The sequence below is a fragment of the Sceloporus occidentalis genome, unplaced genomic scaffold (assembly GCF_023333645.1).
Source record: "Sceloporus occidentalis isolate IW3139 unplaced genomic scaffold, rSceOcc1.0.p SCAF_17, whole genome shotgun sequence".
In the NCBI taxonomy this organism is placed as follows: Eukaryota; Metazoa; Chordata; class Lepidosauria; order Squamata; family Phrynosomatidae; genus Sceloporus; species Sceloporus occidentalis.
In genome coordinates this window covers 9,978,232-9,996,763 of record NW_028316997.1, presented here as the reverse complement: position 1 = coordinate 9,996,763, position 18,532 = coordinate 9,978,232, and the positions used below count along the sequence as shown (strand labels likewise).

Genomic DNA, 18,532 nt, shown 5'->3' with positions numbered 1-18,532 from the left:
GGTCCTCACAGACCTGCATAGAGATCGTAGCGTCTCTGTGCCTCATCGTCAGCAGTGACGCAACCCGGAAGGGAATGCCCGATCGCGCGTTTGCAACTGCGCGATCGGGCAGTTTACAGTGTAACAGCTTACCGGCTTTCATGCCGGAAGCTGTTACAGGTGATCGGACAGCAGAAAGCAGGCAAAGTCAGTGGGGATCTTCGTGCAGATGTGTCCCTGACGCTGCACGAAGGGTTGGACGTACCGGGACGTCCATAGGGGTTTCTTTGTGGGCGTTTTTTGGATGTCCTGGTACGTCTATAGGGGAACGAAGGGGTTAATACCTGTTTAGATTTGTCATCCAAGTCACAAAATGAAAAGTATGCCGTTTTCAATAAACTTTGCATAAAATAGTTAATTTGCATTTAATTTTAATGGTTCAAAGAATGTCAAGCAAAATGGTCGGCCCTCGCACATGTTCACTTCTGGCACTCTTCGAAATAAGTTTGGACATGCCTGATCTAGACATTATCATTCCTATCTTCTATGGCATTATCCTACTATCCTTCTCACAGGTGCTTCCCTTTTTAATTTTTTCTAGAATTTCAATGGAAGAGTAGGCTTGTCTCATTGCAGTCCTCCCCATTTTTATATACAACGCGAGAATATGACGGAAGCATTAAAAATGGTTCATAGTCTGACTATGTGGACCTGATGTACAACCTAGTCGTTTCAGCAAATAACTATTGCTGTTGCAACAGTGTGTGGTTATGTTGCTTTCATAAATATTCATGGAGTTCTTTTTAGTTAAGCAAAATACGTTCTTTATTCCTAATGTGTTCTATTGATTTTAGTCAGTGGGTAGTGCAGTTTCATAGAAGACTTGCAGGGTTTTGCATAGTCTACTTGTTACTTTGGTAGTCCTAAATGTAATTTCTCCACACCTGAATTAGCTTAGTAATTAAAAGGATTAAAAAAAATAAACTTTAGAACAAATCATAAATGTTTCATCATATACTGGTTAACCAAATAGTATCGCAGAGTAAATAAACAAAAACAAGTGTCTTTGTCTGGGTTGTTTTAAATATGACAAACCGTTATAATAATGACCCACATACAATAGAATATTGTCATATTTTCTAATGTAGTACTAGCATGGCATTCTTAATTTGTTCTGAAAGCATAGACAAAACCATTAGTTTCTGTGATTCACATTTGAACTCTCTAAATAAGTTACATCCAAAGTAAATGCATCATAAGAAGTACCTACTGCTTTGTAATAGTTTCCTACAACATTCATTATAACATATAACTAGTTTCATTTAAGTTGAAATTCATTTTTCAGGGGTTTAGCTAAAAGTTTCCTAGACACTTCACTGCCATTTAAAGTCTCACTTTTGAATCTGATCATGCTGGGCCAGTTTTCAAAAGCGATAATTAAAGCTTTACTGTGGATATGCACCAGATGTCCAAGGCAAAACAGACACTTGCATCATACTGTACCACGTACAGTCTCTTAAATCTTGCTGGTAGAAGCATTCTTTGCCTTCCTACATTACTAATTGATTTTCTGAATCATGTTATACTAAACCTAAACCAGAAACTGTTACTTTTAATTACCTTTTTGCATTATCAGATTACTTTGAATACGTTTGTAAACGTGTTATTATAAATGAAGAATGAAGACATTGATGCTGATGCGTGTGTGTGTGTGTATATATATATATATATATATATTTATATAATCTGTTTCATGCTGATATCAATGCATTTCAAATAATGTAAACGTTTGCTTTAAATCACTTATTAAAATTACATATTCTGTAAATTAACTGCAAATAGATGATAGTCGCAATGTAAATGTTCAGTGGACTTATTTTGTACTACTTATTATTTACTACGTTTATCTTTCTTGCATGTTCTCTTCATAAGCGCAGATGTACAGTACCTGTAAATTATCTGATCAATTTGCAGATCCAGAAATTTAATGACGACATACAAGGCATTAATACTAGTGGTTTTTCAGCCTTAGTATTTGATGGTACAGTTGGAGCACCATTAATTCCCAGAACATCCAGTAAGTCCTACAGCTTTAATAGCGACGATCAAAAAAAGGTGGAACTTTTACGTGACTGGGCAGCAAATAACCTTAAATTTCCAGGATCACGTGTAAGACTTTCAGATATTCAACCAGTACAGTTTTTTGATTTAATCTGCCAGCTTATTGGAAAAGCAGAGATGGATAAAGCATCATATCTTCTAAAGGTAAGATAAAGCATCTGTTTATGTACATATTGGTTTTTAACATGCTGTTTTCCACCAAGCATCCACACACGTTGCAGGATCCATTATCCCCTGCTTTTAAATCAAAGAACGGAAAGGTTGAAATCTTACTGATGAGCTCCAGTGATTTCATATTCACAATTTATCAAGTTTACCAAACCTAAGTGTAGCTCTAACAGTTATATAATAAAACATGACTTTTTCCTCTCTAGTCTTGTTTAGCTAGTAATTTACTAGCTACTGTAACCACTGTAATAAAAATAAAACTTTAGAAGCATGACATATTTATAAATTAAATGATCTAATACTTTAGTAATTTAGGAAAGACAATATGTTTGAAATCAAATAGATTTCTTTATGTGCAATTTCATTGGTAGTTTTCATAGCTTTTTTTCCACCCAAATGTGTGTGCCTGTGTGTAAAAAATAAAATAAATAATATATATATATATATATATACATACCCACCCTTGTCTCAAGCACTCATCATCCCTTTTTCTTTATTTTTGTGCTAGGGGTCTGAAATTGTAGTTATAGTTACATAGTTATATAGGTTGAAAAAAGACACGCGTCCATTTGCTTCCAGTTTCTTTTGCTTTAGATGAAATCTCCTTTCTTAGAGTCTAAATGCATGACCACGTGTCCTGTGCATAGTCCTGTTTATGAACAGATTTTCACACAATGGTTTGTATTGGCCCCGAATATATTTATATAATGTTATCATATCCCCTCTGAGGCGCTGTTTTTCTAAACTACACAGATTTAAATGTGTTAACCTTTCTTCATAACTATAGTGCTCCATTCCTTTTATTCATTTTGTAGCTCGCCTCTGCACCCTTTCTACTGCTATGATATCCTTCTTTAGAATAGGTGCCCAAAATTGCACAGCATATTCAAGGTGTGGCCTTACCATTGATTTATACAGAGGCAAAATTATATTTTTATCCCGCAAATTGATGCCCCTTTTTATACATGACAATATACCTTACTGGCCTTAGCAACTGCTGACTGGCATTGCACATTGTTGCCTAGTTTGTTGTCTATAACAATTCCCAAATCCTTCTCATTTGTCGTTACCCCTAATTCACTACAGTTTAGGGTTGCTTGTGCAACCCCTACCCCTAAGTGCATAACTTTACATTTATCTACATTGAATTTCATCTGCCATTTGTGTGCCCAGTCCCCCAGTCTATCTAGATCCCTCTGCAGCAAAGTAATATCCTGCTCGCACTGTATTACTTTACCTAGTTTAGTGTCATCTGCAAACACAGAAACATGACTTTCAACGCTGTAAGAAATTATGCCCCTCTTACAGGGATATTCTTTTAGGGAATGTGTGACGAATAAAGCACAAATACAAGCGTATAGAAAAATGTATATTGATATTGAATTAGGTCACTGTTACAGGTTATAAAACATATAACAGAATACATTTGCCAATAACACAAAACAAAAGGGATACTTAAGCACATTCTTGGGAAACCTCTCTCAGCTCACAAGCTTCTCCCGAACGCCATCTTGCGCAGCTTCGTTCTGAGTCTCCTGACCCAGGACACTTCTGTTCGCTGCGCTCTCCTTTCTCAGACTCCTCTTTCTCCGAATCTTCTTTCTCCGACTCTTCTTTCTCTGACTCTTCTTTCTCTTTTACTCTCCTTTCTCTCTTACTCTTCTGACTATTGCAGCCCCTAACTAGTCAACCCAGAATTCCTTGTACCTCCCAGAAAGTGGTTCACCCAACCCCTCTTTCCAGAGATTTCCTGTATGACCTAATTATGGGGGAGACAGGTAGTCTATGCAAACATGCACACAGTTATGTTAATATACATCGGCTTCAGTTGTCTGACCCCCTGTGGGGTATCCCACCTCTGTTGGAGCCTTTGTTCCAAACCCTTTGTAATGCATTACTATGCAAGTTACCTTAAATTGTAAAACCAGATATCTCACCTTATAGAAACCCAAATCGTCCCCAAAACATTATGCAGTAAATGTAATGTCCCATTTTAAAGGCACCCTTCATTTCTTACAACGCCTACTACCAGGTCATTTATAAATATGTTGAATAAAATTGGTCCCAGAACAGAACCCTGAGGGACACCACTTACCACTTTTGACCAGCTTGAAAATTTACCATTTATAACAACTCTCTGTTCTCTATCTCTAAGCCAATGTTCTACCCAAGAACAAGAATTTGCATCTAGACCAATTTCCTTCAGTTTGAATACAAACCTGTTGTGTGGAACGGTGTCAAACACCTTGGCAAAATCCAAGTAGATTACATCCACTGCAACACCCTGATCGACACTTCTACTTACTTCTTCATAGAATGCAATTAAATTAGTTTGACAGGACCTATGTTTCATAAAACCATGCTGATTTTTGCTAATAATACTGTTCTTCCCAATGAATTCTTGAATATTATCCCTAAACAGCCCTTCAAATACTTTCCCAACCACAGAAATTAAGCTCACAGGTCTATAATTTCAGGGCACAGAGTTTGAACCCTTTTTAAATATAGGAACCACATCTGGCTTCCTCCAATCCTCTGGTACAATTCCTGAAAAAAAAGAATCCCGAAAGATTAGAAACAGAGGTTCACTTATTTCCCGACTCCGCTCCTTAAGTACTCGTGGGTGAATACCGTCAGGCCCCGGAGCTTTGTTAACTTTCTTTAGTTGCTGCAGCACCTTGTCCTGAGCCATCCAATCACAGTTTGATTGCAAATCTTTTCCAGTAGTCCTATGTATATCCATTGCCATAGGTTCCTCCTTAATATATACTGAGGAAAAATTGTTATTTAAAGTTTCTGCTTTTTCCTGGTCCTCCTTAACCAACACTCCCATCTCTGTTTTTATTGAACCTACGTTTTTTTTAGAATTTTTTGGGGTTAGTTTTGCTCTCTTTGGCAATCACTTTCTCATTTTCTAGTTTAGCCCATCTAATCACCTTTTTGCATGCTTTATTGGCTTCCTTATATCTTATATAGGATGCCTCTGATTCGTCTGATTTAAATGCTGTAAAAGCCATTTTCTTATTTTTTATTTTCTGCTTAACGTCCCCACTAAGCCACATTGGTTTCAATTTGTTTCTTTTATATTTATTTCCTGGTGGTACATACTGAGAAGTGTACCCTGCTAATATTTGTTTGAAAATACTCAATTTTTCCTCAGTATTTTTATCCCTGAAGAGTTTATGCCAGTCAATAAGTTGTAAAGCTGCCCTTATTGGCCTTCTTAAAATTATACGTTTTAGTATTCCTCATGGGCAATTTCTTTTTTGTTTATTTCAAAAGACACCATATTATGATCACTATTTCTCAAGTGCTCCCCCACTTGAATGTTAGACAAAAGATCAACATTGTTTGTTATCACCAGATCCAGACAAGAATCCTTTCTAGTTGGTGCTTGTACCAGTTGTGACATGAAGGTGTCATTTAACAGGTTCACAAACCTGAATCCCCTTGCTTTCTCACAATAACGGATTTAAAATAAAATGCTATGTGCTCAGTACAAGATAATAGATTTGACAAGGGAGTTTGACACTGGGATGTCCAAACACTCTCAGTACCCTTAAAGCTCAGATTCTGTCTCTAAATAGGAGAAAGAGTGATCAAATAGGTAGATCATGGGTTTACTGCAGGGAGAGCTTCTCAAAATAACCTCGTTTATGATTTTGACTCTGTAATTAGAATGATAGACCAGGGAGAAGGAGTATGTATAGCTTTTTGAGATTTCAGTAAGACTCAATATATTGGAGTTTGGATTTTAAAGTAGTTGAATGGGTTGTAGTTAATGGTGTATATTCAGAGAAAGGTAAAATTATTGTGCACGTAATGACTGAATCATATATTGATCACTGTGTCCCTATTTGCTCTCGATTACCCTATTTGGGACTGATCTACTAGTACCTCGCCTGGTTATTATTCCTGCATACTGGTCTCTGCTCCTCACCTGTCGCTCCTGACACATTTGTCATGTTCTGTATAACAAACCCTCATGCCTGAAACCTACATATATATTTTTTTTGTTTTGTTTTTTTATTTGTAGGTGTGGGATGGTACCAAGTGTGTGTCCCCTACCTGGAAGGTTTGTGTTGAAGAAGAGGCCATTGAAGGCGACAGGGATTTCATCCGCCAGCTGCAAAATCTGACAGTGGATATTTTGGTTTATGATAATCATGTGGAAACTGCAAAATCCATAAAGGTAATATCTCATGGTAATACTTTAAGTAAGTCTTTTTTTTGTTTGTGCCAGTATTGCTAATGCTGTTTTCAGAGTGTTAATCACATAGATGTGTCCACCACTAGATAGGACAGCACAAACAGCTCACTTTGTCGTCCAGCTTCCCTTGACAGTAAACGAAAATAGAGAATATTACAGAGATTAATTAACAGCTGTCACCATCTGAAAGAAGTAACATTGAAGAATGGGACATTTTCACATGTTCCATTTACTTAAACCAAACAACATTACTATACCCCCCAAAGGTATTGTTTATGTCATGAGGTCTGTTATCATCAACTCCTAAACATAGCTATAAGTCCAGTCATCCATGTCTACGATATCAGGAATGTCCAGGCAGAGATATTGGAGGTTTCACCGCCAGTATTTGTCTACAGTACCAATATGTCAATTCTATATGCTTTTAATTTTATGTTGTATGTCAATGTCTAATGTTGCAATGACTTTTCCACACCTCAGAATTTCCGAGATGTTTTTCTTTTTGTCAAGTAAGGGTATCCAAGCAGTTCATACGAAAGAGGTAGTATAACTTTGAGCAGTGCTAGAGATGGGGGATCTGAATGTATCACTGGTGGAGAATGGGTTTTCTAGCTGCTCCTAGGATAACTTGCTACGTATTGGGAAAGGGCCTGTGTAACAGCAAGGACCGGCAATTGTGGGGAGAGCGTAGTCAAGGGACATTTTAAACTTAAACCAAACCTCTTCACAGCCTCCCAAAAGTTTTGAATGACGGGGCATTTCCACATAGAATGATATAGATCAGCGTCCCCACTATGGCATTTGGAGCAGCCTGCGGTGTCTTGTAGACCCATACGCATCAGACGTACTGGCGAATAATAGGCATAATGTCCTATCTTAAGGTGCATTTCATAATATGATGCATAGAGTAAGATCCTACAGACCTTCGCCATAGCTTAGGCAATATCATTTGGTTCTACATTAGGGAAGTGTTAAAGCCAGGTGTGTACCCCCTTAGGGAACAAGAATGCTTCAGTTTCTGATTTAAGAAGGGCATAACAGTTCTTGTTGGAATTTGTGCTTAATTTTAAGAAAGTAATATATTATAATGGTATTGCTCTGTTTTCACTTGTGAGAGTTTTTGAGTTATATCCCTCCATAATAATAGAGTATAGTAAAAAAAGATTTCACCCAAAAAAAAATAAAAAAATAACTGGTTAAAATATATTGTATACTAAATATCATAGAACTCCCTCCTGTGCTGCAATAATGAAATAGCTTCTTATAAATCGGACGTAATGCTTTTCACTGTGATTGTGTGTAGGATATAAATTATATAATAGACAACACTATCAAAAAGATACCTGTCTCTTTGAGATATTCTGAACAGCAGTGTGATGGTGGCAGAGGGAGAAAATGGAGACATGCCTTCAGTCAGCAAGAAACAACATAGGAAGCAGATATGATGTCATCATCTCATGACCGCACTGGAACCAGAAAGAAGGGTTAAACCCTTTAACCCCTTCAGTCCCCTATGGACGTACTGGTATGTCCAAAAAACGCATACCTGCCGCTGCGCAGGAGATCAGGCTGTCGTTTGACTGCCTGGACTCCCCCTGACAGCAGAAGCCGGCATCGCCCTAAGAGGACCTCTAACCGTTTAAAAAAAAAAAATATATATATATATAAAAAATACAAAAAAAATTAATAAAAAATATATAAAAAAAGATAATTTTTTTTTAAAACCCTTACATCCCATTGCCCTAGCACAACATCTACCCAGTATAACCCTCCTGCCCCCGTTCACAACCCCCAAACCCGTTAAGCCATAAGCATAAAAATTCTACAAAAAATTTACACCTTATAGTATGTTCCCTATAAGTGCTGGGAAACTGCAGAATCTATATAAATTAGGAACACCTGAATTGATAAACTTGGAGGGGATTTTCCATCACTTTACCTAATTTTATGAGGATTCAGAGGGAAAATGTAAAAAAAAAAAACTCCTGGGATTGAAGGGGCACCAAGCTGTTTGTTGTGTTTTATTGTTTGTTTGTTTTTGTTTTTTTTCTTTTTGTACCCTTCGTGACCAAGGCTGTTTTCACACTTTTGCAGTAAGCGTATTTAGCTGTAATTTTCTTCTCTCCCATTTAGTGTACCCACGCATGTTATATATTGTTGGTTTTTTTTCAGGACAAGAAGGGCTTTCTTTAGATGTCGTTATTTTGATTCTATCGTATAATTTACTATAAGAATATAAAATATGAAAAATTGAGGAAAAAAAGGCACCTTTTCTCACATTTGTTTGAAAATTATTTTACTCCTCTAGGCATAGGTTTGTCAGTTTATTTGGAGGGGAATGGGCCACGTTTGGGGCATGCACAATTCCGTTTTTCAACGTATAATTTTGACATGTTGAAAATTCTGCCCCATGTCCTATTTGAGACGACTTTGAAGCCGGCCAATTCAATTTACCTGTGTAGCCCCTCTCCCAGACATCGAGGCATTACTGCAACACCGTTGAAAGTTCTGAGGTGTCTTACAAGTCAATTGTCGTTAACTGACTCTTTTTTCATGACGTTCCTGGCACGTTAATTGTTCAGGGCTTAATGCCATGACGTGCCAGGCTTATTATCTGATACACTTAGGAGGTGAAACACGTTGTGGTAGAAAGAGGGTTCTTTTTAGCTTGGTCTGAGAATTGATTGTGAATAGAGCCTTTTCCACCTGTTTATCACATGGTATGAAAGTTGTTCTGTAAAGGAACGTGTAAGGCAGGGCTTGACAAATTTGTTTTGAATCTAGGAGCCAGCTAAAAAGTTAGGAGCCAGGATTTTTTTTTTTGCCCTGCACTCGCACTTTGCCCTGCACTCGCACTTTGCCCTGCACTCGCACTTTGCCCTGCACTCGCACTTTGCCCTGCACTCGCACTTTGCCCTGCACTCGCACTTTGCCCTGCACTCGCACTTTGCCCTGCCCTGCACTCGCACTTTGCCCTGCCCTGCACTCGCACTTTGCCCTGCCCTGCACTCGCACTTTGCCCTGCCCTGCACTCGCACTTTGCCCTGCCCTGCACTCGCACTTTGCCCTGCCCTGCACTCGCACTTTGCCCTGCCCTGCACTCGCACTTTGCCCTGCCCTGCACTCGCACTTTGCCCTGCCCTGCACTCGCACTTTGCCCTGCCCTGCACTCGCACTTTGCCCTGCCCTGCACTCGCACTTTGCCCTGCCCTGCCCTGCACTCGCACTTTGCCCTGCCCTGCACTCGCACTTTGCCCTGCCCTGCCCTGCACTCGCACTTTGCCCTGCCCTGCCCTGCACTCGCACTTTGCCCTGCCCTGCCCTGCACTCGCACTTTGCCCTGCCCTGCCCTGCACTCGCACTTTGCCCTGCCCTGCACTCGCACTTTGCCCTGCCCTGCACTCGCACTTTGCCCTGCCCTGCACTCGCACTTTGCCCTGCCCTGCACTCGCACTTTGCCCTGCCCTGCACTCGCACTTTGCCCTGCCCTGCACTCGCACTTTGCCCTGCCCTGCACTCGCACTTTGCCCTGCCCTGCCCTGCACTCGCACTTTGCCCTGCCCTGCACTCGCACTTTGCCCTGCAAGTATATTACTAGTTGGTATTGATTCTTTGTGCAAGGCTATTAACATGTAGTGATTACCATGTTGGGGAGCGTGTCTAAACTCATGTTCATATAGTCAATCAGCAAACCATGGAAAGTTAGGAGGCAAACTTACTTGAAGTCAAAATATCAGCCAATGGGTTTGTGCCCACAGAGGGCAACAATGCAAATCGAGATGCCAACACTGAAATGTAGCACTATGAAGATGCTATATTGTGTATCTATGCATATTACGTAAAGCTTTATAAACCAAGTGTACTTCAAACCAACATCAACCACAGCACGTGCATTGCTTCTCAATAGTTCCTGTTGATATTTTTTATTGCTGTGGATGTCATCTGACATTTAGCATGTTGGTCTGTCCATTATTGACAAGTAATGCAATGCATCTATTGTACATCTATAAGTACATAAACCACAGTGCCTTGTAGATTGTGAGGGTCTGTCTGTGAATTTAGGGTACATAATGTACTTTAAAAAGGTTATTAATACATATTGGATAAAGCAGTACAATGTGCAACCCAATCACAACCGTTTTGGAACAGCCAAATATTTTTTGAAGTGATAATGTTTTATATATATACCGTATTTGCTCGATTATAAGACGACCCTGATTATAAGACAACCCCCCAAAATCTAAATATTAATTTAGGAAAAAAACAAAAAGCCTGAATATAAGACTACCCTATAGGAAAAAAAGTTTTACTAGTAAATATTAATTCATGTAAACAATTTTTTCATATTTAATAAAAGCTATGATTGAGAAAAAAATATATTTTTTTATTTTATTTGCCAACCCCCCAGTTATGCACATCTCCCCCCAGGGTTGCCACTCTGCCCCCAGAAATGCCTTATACCCCCTATTTGCCAGTCTGCCCCATGATGTGCCTTTTCACCCTCTATATGCCACTCTGCCTCCAGAAATGTCTTATACCCTCCTATATGCCACGCTGCCCCATGATATGCCTTTTAACCCCCTATATGCCAGAGTGGCATATAGGGGGTTAAAAGGCATATCATGGGGCAGAGTGGCATATAGGGGGTTAAAAGGCATTTCTGGAGGTATATATATATATATATATATATATATAACTGCTAACAGCAATCGCACTCCTATCAAGCCAAGGCAGCCAGTACATGCTGGAACCTGGGGATGATAGGAGTGTGAGTACAGCCTCCCTATGCCATGCTACCACCACCACCCCCCTTTCACATCCATGCTATCACACACTCATTCACAAACATTTAAATACTCATTCATTCCATTTATCACACATACTTGCTCAACCCCCCCCCCCCCACCCCCTTACCTGAACTGCAGATCTCTCACTCTAAGACTTCTGCAGGGGCCCGGCTGTGCGAGCAACTTCTCTGGCCCCGCCCCCACAGGAAGGAGGGGGGAGGCAGAGTTATGTGACACTCTTCTAGCTTCCTGTTCTCCTGCCGCTGGTAGAAGAGAAGCTGCTCGCGACCAAAGCACCGGTAAGGAGCCTGGCCCCAGCGGAGGTCTGATTAGAAGACGACCTCGATTATAAGACGAGGGGTATTTTTCAGAGCATTTGCTCTGAAAAAAACCTCGTCTTATAATCGAGCAAATACGGTATATATGACTTTAAGTATTTTCAGACTCTTCTTGTTATAATTTTCCGTGCCTCAGATTGTAAAGAGTTAGAACTTTTGCTATGCGGGCTCAGCTTCTCTATTTGTTACTAGCAAAATAAAGTATGTTGCAAAATCAAAGGTTCATTCATGAGTCTGATAACGTCTTTTCTTTTTGGAATTTGTACAGATGACCATGAACAGGACCTCTGGTTCTCCATGGTGCAAGAAACCAATGCAGAAAAAGTGATAATTTCTATAAATCTAACTATGTCTGTATAGTTCACAAAAAGGTTATGGAGCTACTACTCATATTGAGCTCCTATATGGGCCAAATTGTAACATCTAATTGTAAATAGTCTGGCACCCATTTATTTTTTGTGGCTCCGTCACTTAAGCAGTGTATTAGAACTTGCATACAAAGGTGTGTATATATAGATATATATATAAAAAAACAATAATATGCTATTGCACTCCAAACCAATTCTGTTGTAGTCTGGTGCTAGGTAACAAGGCAACAAGACCCCTGATGAAAGTGAAATAAAGACTGAAACAATGACCTGCAAAAGAGGAATTTGTATTTATTGGAAAAAGACATAGAGTGCTGGTAACTATCCCATATAGATACATATATAGATATATATCACAAAAGTAAGTATACTCTAGAGCCCTGCGCGGGACTGCTTTTTTAATTCCGCTCCCGCTGATTTTTTGTCCAATCCCGCCCGCTCCCGCAATGTGCATGTTCCGCTCCCGCAATGTGCGTGTTCCGCTCCCGCAATGTGCGTGTTCCGCTCCCGCAAATGGTGTGCCCAATCCCGCCACATTTGTGGTCAATCCCACTCCCGCCACAAATCACGCCCACCTCCTTCCCTGAACTGCAGATTTCTTGCGCAGTCCCGCAATTCGAGTTGCTCCCTCACAGCGTCTCTTCCCAGGAACGCAGCGGAGTCACGGGAAGTGACATCACCTGGGCGGAGCAAGAGAAGATACACTGTTGCTTCACAGGTTGCCACTGGTGTCCTCTTCCACTCCTCCATGACGACATCACGGAGCTGGTGGATGTTAGAGACCTTGGTCTCATCGGACCACAGGACATGGTTCCAGTAATCCATGTCCTTAGTCTGCTTATCTTCAGCAAACTGTGGGCTTCCTTGTGCATCATCTTTACAAGAGGCTTCCTTCTGGTTGCAGTTTGATGCAGTCTGCATTGTATGGTCTGAGCACTGACAGGCTGCAGCACTCATACGTCTATTTCCCAAAGACAATCTCTGGATATGACGCTGAGCACGTGCACTCCACTTCTTTGGCCGACCATGGCGAGGCCTGTTCAGAGTGGAACCTGTCCTAAGCAAACCGCTGTAAGGTCTTGCTCACCGTGCTGCAGCTCGGTTTTAGGGTCTTGGCAATCTTCTTATAGCCCAGGCCATCTTTATGTAGAGCAACAATCTTTTTTTCAGATCCTCAGAGAGTTCTTTGCCATGAGGTGCCATGTTGAACTTCCAGTGACCAGTATGAGATGGTGTGAGTGCGATAACACCAAATTTAACACCTGCTCCCCGTTCACACCTGAAACCTTGTAACACTAACGAGTCACATGACACCGGGGAGGGGAAATGGCTAATTTGGCACAATTTAGACATTTCCACTTAGGGGTGTATTCACTTTTGTTGCCAAGGTTTAGACATTAATGGCTGTGTGTTGAGTTATTTTGAGGGGACAGCAAATTTAGACCGTTATACAGGCTGTACACTCACTACTTTACATTGTAGCATTTCTTCAGTGTTGCCACATGAAAAGATATAATAAAATATTTACAAAAATGTGAGGGGTGTACTCACTTTTATACACACACACTGGCCCCTTTTATTAGGTACACCTTGCTAGTACCAGTTGGACCCCCTTCTGCTTTCAGAACTGCCTTCATTCTTTGTGGCATAAATTCCTCAGAGATTTTGGTCCATATGGATGTGATGGCATCACGTGGTTGCTGCAGGTTTGTCGGCTGCACATCCATGATACAAATCTCGCGTTTCCACCACATCCCAAATCCCATGATTTGTAGCAGTTGTTGCTTGTTTAGATTCCACAGCACTGTACAACAAAGTTATAAAAATATATTTTAGCAAACATATAGGTTATCTATTATAGGACAGGATACTTCCCTGAATCCTACAATTTTAGTCTAATTAATAGTGTCTACGCATTAAATAAAAACATGATTTTTATATGAAACCCCTATTTGGGAGTTTGCCTGCTTAGTTTTCTGTTTGGTTCAGGCAGCTGTTATAAGGGTGGGGTGTTGAGAAGGGAGATAACATAAATTAACACATGTATACATTATGGTAAATAAAGGACATCTTTTCTCTTTGCTCTGTCAAGACAGGAAATGCATTTTCACAACTTTATAAAAAAAAAAATTCTTTGTGTAGTTTAATTGAATAATTATAAGGATTTGAAGTGAGACGATGCTGCCCCTTTGTGGTATAAAAAAATAAAAACAGATGTCTGCTGTAGAATCCTGTAACATTGTTGTGTGTATATATCAGTGATGTAAAAATGTAGAATATCTTTCTATTTATCTGACTACCAGTTTAAAATTATTTGGTATATGTTTTGAAATGCCATTTGTTCCATACACTATTTTCTATATTACTTGATTCTCTAGGTTTACTGTTTTAATCAAATATAGTACATCTCTATAAATACATTTTTATATATGTTGACTTGAGAAGTTTCTTTTGCACAGTTTTGTTTGCCATACTACAAAAATGGTAACATTTTAAATATATATTCTATTTCCCTTGTTTAGATTGGAAGCTACATTGTAATTCATAGTGTTCATACGAAGCTTCATACAGTCAACAGTGGAAATCAACCAAATGGATCATATCTGGAATTTTATCTGCATGGGGGTACTTCTTATGGTCGAGGTATTACTGTTCTTCCAGAAAATAATTATGATGCCCAAACACTACAGAAGTAAGTGGTCCTGAATTAGATTTTGTTGTTCTAGCTGTTAACCCAATTTTTAAGACAATTTCATAGGAAACTTTTTTTTTATTTCTTTAAAACGCATCACATTTAATTACTTGAACAAAAGTAATATTTTGCATTCATTGAAGATGTGTATGTATGAATAAAAAAGTTTATTTTTTTCATCCACATTTTGTAGTATGTCCTGGTCTTACAATAGCATTTTCCACATTATGTGAATTGTATCTTTACATTTCCAGGCAGGATGCCTGAGAAATACCAAAGCAATACTAGGAGAATAATTTCTTAATTTCCGCTCAGTCATCAGGAAGGCTTGCTGATGTCCACAAAAAAAACTTAAGCTGAAGTTTGTCTCTAACTTCATTTATCAGATTATTTTAGGGATATTGCATCAAGACCAGTTGAGAAATTACATTTTAATTTACTCAATGTGCTAAGATGAGTTTAAGAGGTTTTTTTTATGTGTAAGACAGTGTCACACAATTTGTATCATAATGGGACATATGACAACAATCTCAGATTTAGGCCTGTGTTTAGTGTGTCAAACAAGTCAATATGTCTGAATTCCCATATCTTTCTTTTTCCTGCTGTCCTGAGATCTAATTTAAACATAATAACGTTCATAACTGTTATACTGTGATTTTCACTTTTAAAGTGCTGGTGTGTCAATCCTCGTATTGTTAATTGTAAAGCAATGAGTAACCATCTTCTTCGGTGGTTGCCCAGTATCCTCCTGTTGGCCATTGTATAAATTATTTTTAGTGCTAGCGTTTAGTGTGGGGTACTAATACCTTGCATGTACTTTGCCCCAAATCTTAAAGAATCCCAGCCCATACAAGCAGGCACAAGTAAAAAGAAGAAATCCAAACAATACATACACAAAAATAGATATGGAAAATGTATTTAGAAAGAAGCAAAAACTTGAGATTTGTTTTTAAATTTAACTGTGTTTTATGTAAAGATTTCTAGAGTCTGTGGATAAGAAGGACTTTCAAAATTTGGAAGATATGTCATCTTGTGAATCGGCAGACCTGTTCAAAACACCATTAGGTAATCAAATTATTTAAAAAAAAAAATCTTTAGAATATATGAATAGATGTTGTTTCTTTTGCTCTCTTTGCCAGGAGTGCTGGATAATAAAGAGGCACATCATTCAACTTTGACAAAATACTTGTAAGTTGCATTAAGATATACGTAGTGCAAGTTATTTTTATCTTATCATCAGCTATCATTCATTAAATCCATTTATTAAAACTAGTTACACTGTGCATTCTCTATTTTCATTCAGTGTAGTATTAAGATGTTTTGATTTAAAGATGACTACTTTACTCTTGGGATTTGTGATCTGGTGACTGAAATAAAACCCTAATTGAATACAGCGATTAAACCCATAATGTTTTGTTATTTATGGTACCTCTCATGCTATAGCATCATATAGCATAACACTAAATAAGACAGTTCCCCTTAGATACTAGAACTACTTTAGCGATCGGTGGCTAACACCATTTTTCTAGTGCAGCTTACAAGAAACAATGTGAGGGTATTAGGTACCGATTGTTCTATAGTGATTGCTGATAGTTTTCTAATGTTCATTTAGTTACTATTAAAGCATAGATTAAAACATTAAGTTGTGGTTTTTCTTTTGGACCACCATAATTATTTTCACTGCACATTAAATGTGAACATTCAATTAAACATTTTGTTGGCGTCAAATAACCTTTTGTGCGCAGGATGTTAAAGCAAATAAAATCTTTTCATGTCCATACTTGATTAGACAGAAAAATCAAACAAACCGAATGTGTTTTACAAGATAAGATAACATTGTTTTGTAGCAAGTGGCTCTCTGCATGAATGTCATGTTACAATCCTGAAGTTACAGTAGTTTGTTGAAATTGAATGTGTCCTTTTATCAGGTGCTAATCAGTGTGCTTTAATGATAAGGAAACAAAGTGCAGGCTTCTGGCAAAATGGTGGCATTTTCGCTGTGCTTCTTATAAAGGTTATTTATAATACCATGATTAATACATTTAAGACTTACTCAGGTAATCTTTTGGAAGGTGGCACACTTGCTGTAACATTTTGCACATGATTTTATTTTTAAAGCTATATATTGCATTGCAAGTTGTTATGCTACTAATAACCATTGACTACATTGTGTAAAGTCCATACACCTTGTTTTCGGCAATGTAACAATATTTATTCAGAAGCTAAACAAACAAACAATACACATACAAATTAATATGTCAGTATATTCTGTTACCAAACTATCCATGCTGCCTTCTAGCTTTTTGCGGTTAGACCTCCAAACTTGTAAAATTGGTGTGCCCAATGTGTCAATGATTACATAGGGCCCTTCCTAATTTGCATGCCAGGGAGAATGTTTGCAAAACAGAGTTTGAGTTGTAGATACAATTTTACAATCATATTTGAGGGAAATTCAGAACCAGTTTCTTTAGATTGGCGTGGCCACTAATGTCTGGCCAGATGCTTTCTGAGGAATTGGATGCAATGGATGCCACAGGACTTGAAACAAATTCCCCTAGGATAACAGGCTTTCCCCCTCTTGTGTGTCTCCACAAAACATTATTACAAAGGTCCACCAAGATTCATTCTGTTCTCATTAAATCTGCATCTGGTATAGTGCCGTCAGTGTTCTTACTTTGTCAGAAAGCTCAGCTCTGTAATTTTACATTACCATGACTCTTGCATGAGAATCTTGTCAGGGTCATCCTTCCTATTGCGTAGTTAAGAGGCTGAAAAATCACCCATGACTGGATTTGTTAAATAACGCTGAAATCTTTTGAGGAGATCCTTTCCTGAACTGTGGTAAGTAAGAAATTTGGGGAGTAATAGCTCTAGTGATGTACTCTAGGTCCTCTGGCAGGTGTTCTCACTGGACCATTCCTAATTAGGCCTCTAGCTTTCCCCTTGGTGATCTTGGAAACAAATTAAATCAAAGCAGCTTACAATACATTTGAAAAATACATTGAAATACTTTAAAGGAAAGAAAATAAAATAACATTCTATTGGGATATGTGCAAAATATATTAATAAAAAATACAAACTTTAAAAAAGTGTACCAATATCCTTTAGCCCTAACTTTGCATTATAAACGTATTTTTCATAAAAACCTTTCCTGCACTCATCTAATAATTATTTTTGTTTTGTATGTTTATATGATTTCCATAGAAGGCCCTTGTCCTCAAACAACTCTGATATGCATGGGTATGTCAAATACGGAAAATAGAATTAGGAAACTTGCTTGCAAATCTGGCATAGTCGTCCAAATCTGTTCTGTCTTGCAAGAGTGTGAGATAGTAATAAGCAGGTTTCTTGCTATGGTGCAGGAAAGATTTTTCTGTCTTGTAAGAGCTTGGGGTTGAGGTGGTAGTAAGCAGGCTGTTTGTTATGACGCAAGAACTCTTTTCTATCTTGCAAGAGCTTGGTTTAACCCCTTAACGACAATTGCCGGTCCTGGCACGACACGGAAAAGCGTGTGCTTTACGACAATTGACGTGCCAGGACCGGCACGTCTTTAAACAGGTGCAGAAAGCGATCTGTTTTCGCTTTCTGCACCCAAAAAACGTTGCTGAATGCCTCGACCTCGAGGCATTCAGCAACGCCGAGATCGGAATGAAGGGGCCATCTCTGGCCCCTCCACGGGGCGTCAACATCCGCCATACTTTGTATGGCGGCGGACGCCCGTTTTAAAAGCGTTTAGGAGGCGATCGATGATGGCCGCTGCCCTGTAACAGGAACCAACAAATTTTAAAAGTTCGCTAGATGGTCCAGACCATCTAGAGAACTTTGGCTCCACTTGCAGGTTGAATACAGGTACTGCATTCACCATGCAA

At 38.9% G+C, this 18,532-nt stretch overlaps 1 protein-coding gene across 1 annotated transcript in view; it reads left to right on the top strand.

Moving 5' to 3' along the window:
• Positions 1-18,532, top strand: part of LOC149302830 (protection of telomeres protein 1-like) — a 74,891-nt gene that overhangs the window by 28,893 nt on the left and 27,466 nt on the right. Inside the window, exons 7-10 of the mRNA XM_089482006.1 lie at positions 1,954-2,244; positions 6,305-6,460; positions 14,494-14,663; positions 15,640-15,728. Of these exons, the coding sequence (XP_089338132.1) occupies positions 1,954-2,244; positions 6,305-6,460; positions 14,494-14,663; positions 15,640-15,728 (706 nt within the window). The remainder of the gene's footprint in view (positions 1-1,953; positions 2,245-6,304; positions 6,461-14,493; positions 14,664-15,639; positions 15,729-18,532) is intronic.